Source organism: Carlito syrichta, unplaced genomic scaffold, assembly GCF_000164805.1.
Source record: "Carlito syrichta isolate Samal-C Ts95f unplaced genomic scaffold, Tarsius_syrichta-2.0.1 Scaffold313175, whole genome shotgun sequence".
NCBI classification, from domain to species: Eukaryota; Metazoa; Chordata; class Mammalia; order Primates; family Tarsiidae; genus Carlito; species Carlito syrichta.
The window spans coordinates 936,889-947,041 of NW_007257271.1; the positions used below are offsets into that span (position 1 = coordinate 936,889).

The 10,153-nt window shown below is 36.7% G+C and overlaps 1 protein-coding gene across 5 annotated transcripts in view; it reads left to right on the forward strand.

Annotated features, from left to right (window-relative positions):
* PDCD6IP (programmed cell death 6 interacting protein) overlaps window positions 1-10,153 on the forward strand; it is a 66,611-nt gene that overhangs the window by 45,207 nt on the left and 11,251 nt on the right. For 4 of the 5 annotated variants that reach the window (XM_021718627.1, XM_021718628.1, XM_008070169.2 and 1 more), the window contains 3 exons: window positions 5,064-5,312; window positions 6,145-6,279; window positions 7,436-7,530. In XM_021718627.1, the coding sequence (XP_021574302.1) occupies window positions 5,064-5,312; window positions 6,145-6,279; window positions 7,436-7,530 (479 nt within the window). Of the gene's footprint in view, window positions 1-5,063; window positions 5,313-6,144; window positions 6,280-7,435; window positions 7,535-10,153 lie in introns of all 5 variants that reach the window. The other variant, XM_021718629.1, reaches the window with a different exon arrangement.

The window sequence follows — 10,153 nt, forward strand, 5'->3', positions numbered from 1 at the left end:
TTTGTTGAAGTGAAAGGATTTAGCCAGATATACAAACTATTTGTTTCTTACGTCATTCTATACTGCCTTCCACCTTATTTCTCTGGGACTACTGTTGAAGAGAAAATTGACAAGATGTTCATGATATTAAATAGATAACATCATCATGGTATTTCTTATGATGACAGGAAGAGAAAATAAAATAGGAGGGCATCTTATTTGGAAAGTCCCAAAAGAGGGAAGTGCAAGTATAGTGTGATGGCCTGTCATTGGAAAGTGGGGTAGTGTGGTAGGATGAGATGGAAATCCTGAAGTGCACAGGAAAACAAGCCAAAGAGCAAGAAAACTGCTGAAAACTTCTTACAAAAGGTGAATTTCCTGGGATATTAAGTTTGAAAGGTATCAATTTTGTTCCTTATTTGTTTTTCCATAGAAGCATTTCATATATTTATTCCGAGTTTTTCTGGCTATCTACTCTGTGGCACTCTGCTAGGTACTTTGAAAAATTAACATATGAATTATACATAGCCTTGACTCTCAATTTATGATCCAGTGCAGTAGTTTAGTTATATACCAGGATAACTATAATATAGGGTAGTAGTTTAAAAGTGTCACAGGGAAAGTATAGAAACTTTGCTGTAAGGACTTAGATGAAGAATTTATATTTCAGTAATTTGGAACTCTTCTCTTAGGAGGCTCTTTAAGAAATTGGTGCAGCCGGGCTTGGTGGCTCAGCCTGTAATCCTGCGCCTTGGGAGGCTGAAATGAGTGGATTACCTGAGCCCGCGGGTTCGAGACCCGCCTGGGCAACTTGGTGAGACCTCATCTCTACAATAAATTAAAAAAATTAGCCGGGCATGGTAGCATGCGCCTGTAGTTCCAGCTACTTGGAAGGCTGAGGCGGAAGGATCGCCGGAGCCCAGCAGGTCGAGGCTGCAGTGGCTAGGAGTGGCCACTGCACTCCAGTCTGGGCGAGAGTGAGACTCCAACTCAAAAAAAAAAAAAAAAAGAGAAATTGGTACATTATGAGAACAGTTCATAGGCAGGAAAATTGAACATTCATATATAGGATCCAAGAAGGGCTGAGTTAGTGGATGTGTCTAGAGAGCTATCAGAGGTACAGTGGAAACCAGCCACAGGTGCTGGGCAGCTTCCGAAGAGAAGGCTGCTTAGCTGTATCTGCACAGAACTTGAATCCTGAGGGGGAATCCAGTGGAACAAGAAACGTCAATGTTAATTAGATTCATGGAAGACATGGGGGAGAAAAGGGAATTAGTTAGAAGATTGATTTGTGAAGAACAAATAATCCATGCTGGGCATGGTGGCTCACACCTGTAAGCCAGCACTTTGGGGGCCAAGGTGGGAGGATCACTTGAGGCCAGGAGTTTGAGACCAGTCTGGGCAAATAGCAAGACCCCCATCTCTACAAACACACATACATGCACACATGCATGTATGCACACGCGCACACACACACACACACAAAACAAAACAAAAAACAAAAACAAAACAACCCAAAGAAGAAACTGCAGACCCACAGAACAGCAGTACATTCTGGTACCTTTTTTATTTTAGAAAAATATCTCTGTTTAGTGTATCTCCTCCGTGTTCTCTTTTGGTGTCTTGTACATGACTCAGAATTTATATGACTTTCGTCCTTTGATTCTCCTGCTTTCAATAGAACAGCAAAAATGGTTTGTGCAAAGCAAAAGCTGATTTAGTATGCACTGATTTGTAGATATTTTGTTCAGTTATAATAGATGCTTTTGTTAATCCTTGTTGATATTACATAGGGGAAAATAACTTACAGTCAATGTGAAGTTATTTTACTGAAGCTAGATTTTCTTGATAGAGGTAACCAAAAAATTTTCAGTATTCTACATATTCAGTTCATCACGTGCCTTATCAAATAAGGCAGGCCTCATGTTTATCAAAACTATTTCAAACGGTTGGTTGTCTTACTAGCCGATGATACATTTTAGTCAGGGTACTCAGTCATTTGAATTGCTGGTTGTTAAAGTGATACAAGGTATTTGTTTCATTATGAGGTCCAAGCTTGATGGTAGAATTGTTTTTTCTTTGATTGTGAAGTTTATTATCTAGTTATTTATCTTTAGTCTATATGGGCATTTGGTTTTAGATATTGAGATATCTGAAAAATTTTACAGACTATTATTGGTAATTTGCAAAGATATTAAATACTCAGGACCACTGGTTGTGATTATATGCAGGTGATCCACTGGGATCTGAAAGCTAGTCTGGTTGACTGGTCTAGCCTTGAACCTAGTGTGGAGCTGAGTTTGAGGAAGGAGTATCTTTTTTTTTTTCTTTGCACAAAGATAATGCTCACTTGTACTCACAGTGTTACGTGTTACATCTGCCTGGTGTGATGGAGGGGTGCCTTTGTAAAAAATCGTCATCTCCTCAGGGATAGGACGTAAAGAGAACTGTCCAGAACTGTGTGTCCCCTCCAGAGGGGGTACTTTTTTCCAATTCACAGACCAATAGAGGATCAGACTCTCAGCTTTGTTTACTAGGCTATTTTTGTTAACCCTGTTGCATGTTTCTGTTTCTCCTCCAGCTTTATTTGACTAAATTTTTTTTGTCTTTTTAACTTTTATTGTACATATGTTATAGAGATGTACAAATGACCTTTCTTATTTTTCCAATATACAAACCTTCACATGGAATAAAGTTGTAAGTCAAAGTCATCATTAAGATAATACTGTTACAGTGTTTATTTATATATTCGATTGCATCCTCCCTCAATACAAATGTGTCACATAACTACAGAGATAGTGATAAGTCAGCAAAATAACAGATACTTTAATTTTCAGTCTATTTTTATTGTTCTTTTAGCTCCTGTCTGAATACTTAGATGCCTAAGCCTCAATAGTCTATAGAGTTAACCCAATAGAGTTAAACCATAAAGCCCAACTACTAAATGATAATAATGGCTAATATGTTTGAATACTTACCCTGTTAGATATTATATTTAGCACTTTATATGGATTGTCTCAGTTTTCACAACAATTCTGAAATGGGTGCTACTATTATTCCTGTTTTGCAGATAAGAAAATTGAGTTTTCCAGGTAGTAAACTGTCCTTGGTTATACAGTAACTAATAGTCCATGATGCTCTCTTTAGGGAGTATAGTCAGAGTTGAAATTTTTTTTTTCTATCTTATGTTTCACTTTGATAGGCAATTAATTCATTTTTTCTGTATTCAAATTTTGATTTAATTTTGTTTTTTTGAATGTGTAATCCTATTCCTTCTACCTCGTTTCTGTATACTTCCTAAAACAGTATATTGCAGTATACTATATATGCTTTTGCATTTTTTTTCCATTTATCAATGTTTCCTAGAAGTCACTTGGGAGCAAGATTTTTATCCATGTCATCTAATATCAAGTTCCACTGAGTCCTTAATAGACTTTGTCATATCCATCCAGGTGCGATTATTGCTCCTTTTCCTTTTAGAGTCTGTGGTTTGAAGTTTCTTGGTCCTCTAGGGATCATATTTCTTCGTCCTGTCCACACCCTCATTTTCTTTTCTTTTTTGATAGACTCTGAATTTTAAAATTAGGATACGTGGGTGGTAAACAGAGGCCAAAAAGGACATTCATCTGAATTTAGAGGAAACCTTAGACTTTTCCTAAGGAAAAAAAAGTAACAAAGGAATGTCACTTTAAGCATTCCTGTCAAGGAGCTAGCTAGGACTGTGGAAGGAAGAGCAGGATGTAAATTCTTAGAAACAGGCAGTAGTTGGTGGGGAGAGAGTTGGAATTGCTGCCTGCAAGAAGAAACGTGGAGTGGAGATGGAATTCATGATGCCCCTTTCTTCCTGTATCTTTTCCCCAACTTTCTTTCTGTGAGCTTCATTGGGGCAAGCAGAATTGGGGGATTGGGGATGGTGCTCTCCTTGGTGGTCCTAGCAAAGTATGAAGAGAGGTGAGTGAAAGGGGCAGCTTGAAAGTGACTTTAGAGGGCACTTGAACACTATTAATATAAAGGGGTGTTTATGAATCATGTGGATATAAGTCAGAGAACATCTGAATGGAGTATAAGAGGTAAAACCCTCTCTCTTTTTTTTTGAGTTGGAGTCTCACTCTGTCGCCTAGGCTGGAGTGTGGTGGCATGTTCATGGCCACCACAGCCTCAACCTGCTGGGCTCCGGTGATCCTTTTGCCTCAGTCTTCCAAGTAGCTGGAACCACAAGATGTGCTACCATGCCTGGCTAATTTTTTGATTTATTGTAGAGATGAGGTTTCCCCAAGTTGACCAGACTGGTCTTAAACCTGTGGGCTCAGGCAATCCTCTCTCCTTAGCCTCGCAAAGTGCTGGGATTATAGGCGTGAGCCACCAAGCCCGGCCTGAGGTAAAACATTTAACAATGTGAAGAGAGGCACGAAAATCTCTTTTTCCCTCTTCCTCCTAGCATATACAATAAACACATGGCATATAGCTTCCTGTCTGTCTCTTTCTTTATCTAGCTTGTTCACTTCATATCAATCTCTGTTTCTATCTTCATGTCTGTATCTGTATATCTCTAGCTCCCTGTCTAGGCAAACCGCGCTATTTACTCTTACTTGGCAAAATTATACCTCCTCCACCTTCACAGCCATGACAGGGAGCCAATATAGTATAGATTGGTTTGGAAATTTGTTTTGGAGTTAGACTTTGGTCTCAAATTTTCCTCTGCCTGTTAGTAGTTGTGTAACCATGTTACTTAATTTTTCTGAGACTCAATATCCCCATCTTTGGAATAAAGATAATACATACATGCCTCATAGGGGTATTGTTAGGAACATTAAATTGTATTTGTGAAGTGTTTAGCACAGCGCCTGACACATAATTATTCAGTGAATTGTAGTTATTGCTACTGTTACTAATGCTGCTGCTGTTGTAATCTGAGTCAACTGAAGATATGGTGTATCTAAATACACTTGATATACAGTGTATACTTGGCTCTCTGAAAAATCATCTCTTTCTGACCTCAAATGAACTTTCATATATTATGTCCTTGAAATTGGCTTCTGGGTTTCTTTTGCAATTAAACTAAGATTTTTTTTGTTATTGTTTAGGTTGTAAATGTCTTAAAATCCTTATTGACAAATCTTGATGAAGTAAAGAAGGAAAGAGAGAGTCTGGAAAATGACCTGAAATCGGTGAATTTTGACATGACAAGCAAGTTTTTGACAGCTCTGGCTCAGGATGGTGTGATTAATGAAGAAGCTCTTTCTGTGACTGAACTGGATCGAATCTATGGAGGTCTTACGACCAAAGTCCAAGAGTCTCTAAAGAAGCAAGAGGGACTTCTTAAAAATATTCAGGTGAAATTTATATATTTAATAATATAAACATCTAAAAGTTTACTAAAAGGATATGCCTGGACTAACCCTATTTCCATTTAGGAAAATGACATTGAAGAATATCTTTGGTTAAGAGTGAAGCATGATGAATCTATATTTAGCAAAATTAACTTGGCACATTGGTTTTGCTTAAATCTGTGAAACAGTCACACTTCTGTGGCTAAAATGTTAGATGTTACTTAGAAGCTTGATGTTTGAGATATTTTGGATTGTAAGTTTTTAGTAGCTTTGGTTTTTTTATTTTGCCATATGGGAGGATATTAAAAATTAGTTGAAATCGGTACCTGTATTTGTATGGCTAACATATAGATTTCAGTAATTTCTTTTGAAAAATAATGCAAAACTAAACATGCTTAGATGTTTGAAATTAATCAGTATTTATATTTACAAATAGGTGTGAACTAACAAGACTTGAAATTTTATCTTTTTAGTAGTTAAAGTGCAGATTTAACATTGTGTATTTCCACCCCTGAAAATTATATCTCTATATAATAAGTATTCTAAAAAGTAAGGGAATTTTCATATTGATTATTTTTTTTGCAGTTGTTAAATATTAAATCTGTAATCATTGGTTACGTTTGACACCCACTGGATTTGTGATATCTTTAGTTAAGGAAAGATTTAAAGTACTTTGCTACCTCAAAACAAAGTTTATAATAGGTATTTCTAGTAATTCTGCATATATATTTAATAGTATATGATTTTCATAGTTGGAAAATATATCAATAAAAATGGTATGGGCTATGTTACTTTTATCAATAAATGTAAATACATAAATCTTTCTTTTGACAAGGTCTCACACCAGGAATTCTCTAAAATGAAACAGTCTAACAATGAAGCTAACTTAAGAGAAGAAGTTTTGAAGAATTTAGCTACTGCATATGACAACTTTGTTGAACTTGTAGCTAATTTGAAGGAGGGTACAAAGGTATGAAGTAAATACAAAATAAACAACAGCTAACAAGCATAGGTATAGTTTGGGATGTTAATGGTATTTTCAGTTGGACCAAGTTATTCTTTGCCTAGAATTTTAGCTTTAATGCCTTTTGCCTCTGTGAAATTTGTTATGAGAGGGAGAAAGCTTAATCAAGGTGACAACATTTTATGGGAACTTTAAAGAGTTAATTTTATATTTTAACTGGCAGAAAGAGGGGATACACATTCTAGGGAGTAGGAATTAGAGATGTCAAAAGTCAGTTTTTCAAGGGCTAGTAAGTTGACCAATTTGAGTGACTTATGAGGGTACAATAGTAGTCAAAGCTGATCTGTGGTGGTAGAGGTGGCGGCATGGCTTTTATATTCTTTGTGCTAGGTTGGTAATGATAGACTTGTGACCTTGTGGCCTTAGTATCATAATGCTTACCATATACGTATGAAATATGTTGTTGCCTTATCCTTTGAAAAGCTTAGGGAAATGCTTATATTTGTTTTTAACCAATTACTTTGCTTTTGAGGGAATAAATGATTTTTAAGTTTTTTTTCAGATGCACAATTCCTTTTGGAACTTAACTTCACAATGATCACTGAATAAAGTTATCTTAGTGTAAATACAGTAGGTACAATGTAGAATCCTCTGAAGAGAGGGTATGAATACTGCAAAACCTTCCAAATACAGAGGGTAGTAAAATATTTTAATTTGGCTTAAAATGCTTTGTTTAAATAGATAAGCTTAGAAAACTTTCCAGAGAGCCTTCAGCAATTCTTTTAAGAGTTTCTGAAATGATGCCTGCATTTCTGTGTGAATGTGCAAATCGAATCCCTCCACTTAAAGAGGTTTAGTGTTTTGTTAAAGTAATTGACTTTACTCTAGGAATTAGAAACATGTTCTTGATCATGAAACTTTTAACTTGTTGCATGTAGTTTTTGGTGATAATGTTCTGTAAAAATGATTTTATAATTTTTCTTTAGGAATCTTAGGTCATATTTAATATTAAGTTGTTGGACTTAAGTGGTATGAACGTGTCTCATGTAGAGGATTTCGGTTCTTCAGTGTTAACTATCTGATAAATTAACTTTAGATTGTGTTACTCCCTGAATTAATAAATTATTCTTGTTTATTACTTGTATTTGTTCTTTGCTTATAGTTTTATAATGAGTTAACTGAAATCCTGGTCAGGTTCCAGAACAAATGCAGTGATATAGTGTTTGCACGGAAGACAGAGAGAGATGAACTCTTAAAGTAAGTTTGTTTTGTGCATCAAATTGTATGTAAAGTATTTTCTTTAAAAAAAAAAACAAGGGAGACTTTTGGGGTGAACTTGTTAATGTGAGACAGCAATTTTCCTCCTTTTCTCCCAGGTATTTTACAAAGCAGCAAGCAAATAAAGCTGCATGATCTGGGAAGAAAAGGATGAAAATGAGCAGAAACTCTAAGAATAGGAAGTAACATGAGGTCATACAAATGATTACAACACAGTTCAGGGTGGCAGATCTCAGGAAGTGCCAATACAAGTAATTTATCTTGAAGTGGCAAATATGTTCTTACATAAAACTGGAGGTTGAGAACATGGGGGAAGACATAGTTAAATATCTTAAAAAACATCAGCAAAATTACTTTCTGAGGGAGCCTCCTGAGAAAACAGGGCCAGTTAACATAGGATTCATTTCCTGCTGAGTAATCAAAAAATAGTTGACACAATATCAATATAGAGATATTATATTTATAAAGGCAAAAAAAAAAAAGAGAGCAAAATTTAACAAAGCTTCTTAGTTGAAACACATTTACCAAAATAATATTGCCACAGAATAGATGAAATCTCCGAACAACAAACAGCATGAATTAAAAAACAACAAAGCAAAAAAAAAAAAAAAAAAAGAAAAAAAGCATTCACTCTAAGGAACTCTTAAGCATAAATGCTAGAACACAAGAAAAATGGCAGGAAAACAGGCTAAAATGAGTTATTATAATTCAGGAAAGAAGTAGAAAAGAAGAACAAAACCATCACAGATACAACATGAAGTGACAAGGCATGCAGGGAAAGAATAGACACTGAAGAAAACACGGGAACACAGAGTAGAAATGAGGAAATCAAAGAAAATAAACCAAAGAAAAGAAATAATTAAAAAGAATTAGAGAGAAGATGGGCATAGAAGATCCAATATATGCAATTGAGTTTCTCTTGAAGAAAAACCAAATGGTGAACAGAGCAGCTATTTCATGATACCCAAAAACATTTTCCCTAAAATAACTGAAGGCTTGTTGAAAGTATATCAGCTGGGCTCGGTGACTCAGCCTGTAATCCCGCACCTTTGGGAGGCTGAAGTGAGTGGATTGCCTGAGCCTGCGGGTTCGAGACCTGCCTGGGCAGCGAGACCTCATCTCTACAATAAATCAAAAAATCAGCCGGGCGTGGTAGTGCATGCCTGTAATTCCGGCTACTTGAAAGGCTGAAGTGGAAGGATCGCCGGAGCCCAGCGGGTCGAGGCTGCGGTGGCCGGGAGCGGCCACTGCACTCCAGTCTGGGCGACAGAGTGAGACCCCAACTCAAAAAAAAGAAAGAGTATATCATATAATGGGGGAAAAATGATCAAGAACTGTCAGCATCAAGACATATAAGTTTAATAACTAAAAGATGATGGCAGAATCCTTTAGTGAGGCAAAAAGATAAAATCACTTTATAAAAAGATGAAAACAATTTAGTCTGGCAGCATTGCATGCTAGAAGACAGTGGTGTGATTGCCATAAGAACTCAAGGAAAGTAAATATGAGCCAAGATTTATATCCAGTCAGACTGTCCTTCAGGTGTATAATAAGCCATATATTCACTAGTAATTAGTATAAAGAACTGAAAGAATACTATATCCATGATTCTTTTAGCCAACCAGATCTTTATTTTCCTCTCTGTTCATGTTTGAACGATTTTTCATAGAAGAAATGGGAGAAGCTATCAAAGAACTACCAAGAGCTACCTTCCTTCATCCCTAAGAAGGGGCAGAGTATTTTTAGAGTATTTCTTTTTGTTTTGTTTTTTGGGGTCTTGCTCTTTTACCCAGGCTGGAGTACGGTGGCACGATCATGGCTCACTGTAGCCTTGGCCTCCTGGGCTCAGGTAATCCTCCCACTTCAGCTTCTGAAGTAGCTATTACTACAGGCACATGCTACCACACCTGGCTAATTTTTAAATTTTTTTTTTTTTTTTTTAGATGAGGTCTTGCTGTGTTGCCCAAGCTGGTCTCAAACTCCTGGGCTCAAGCGATCTTCCTGCCTTGGCCTCCCAAAGTGCTACGATTACAGTTGTGAGCCACCTCACCTGGCCTGAGTATTTCTACTAAACCTATAAAAAGCAAATAATTAGAATGTTATTTATTTATTTACATATTATTATTATTATTATTATTATTATTTAGAGACAGAGTCTGACTCTGTTGCTCAGATTGGAGTACTGTGATATGATCATAGATCACTGTAGCCTCAAACTCTTCTGCTCAAATGATCCTCCTGCCTCAGCTTCCCAAGTAGCTAGGACTAAAGGTTAATTTTTAAAATCGCTGTGTAGTCTGGTTGGTCTGGCTGGTCTTGTACTCCTGGCCTTCAGTTATCTGCCTTCCTTGGCTTCCCAAAGTGCTGAGTGTGAGTCACTGTGCTGGCTATAGAATGTTTTTTGAATGACTCTAGACCTTTATCAAAAAACACAAATACTCTCCAAATTAGTCTTAAAGGTAAGAAATCTGACAAAGATTAAAACAAAACAGTCTTCAGGCCAGTTTCAGTTATGAATATGGATGTATGAAAGTCCTAAAGTAAAGCCGGGCTCGTTGGCTCAGCCTGTAATCCCGCGCCTTTGGGAGGCTGAGGTGAGTGG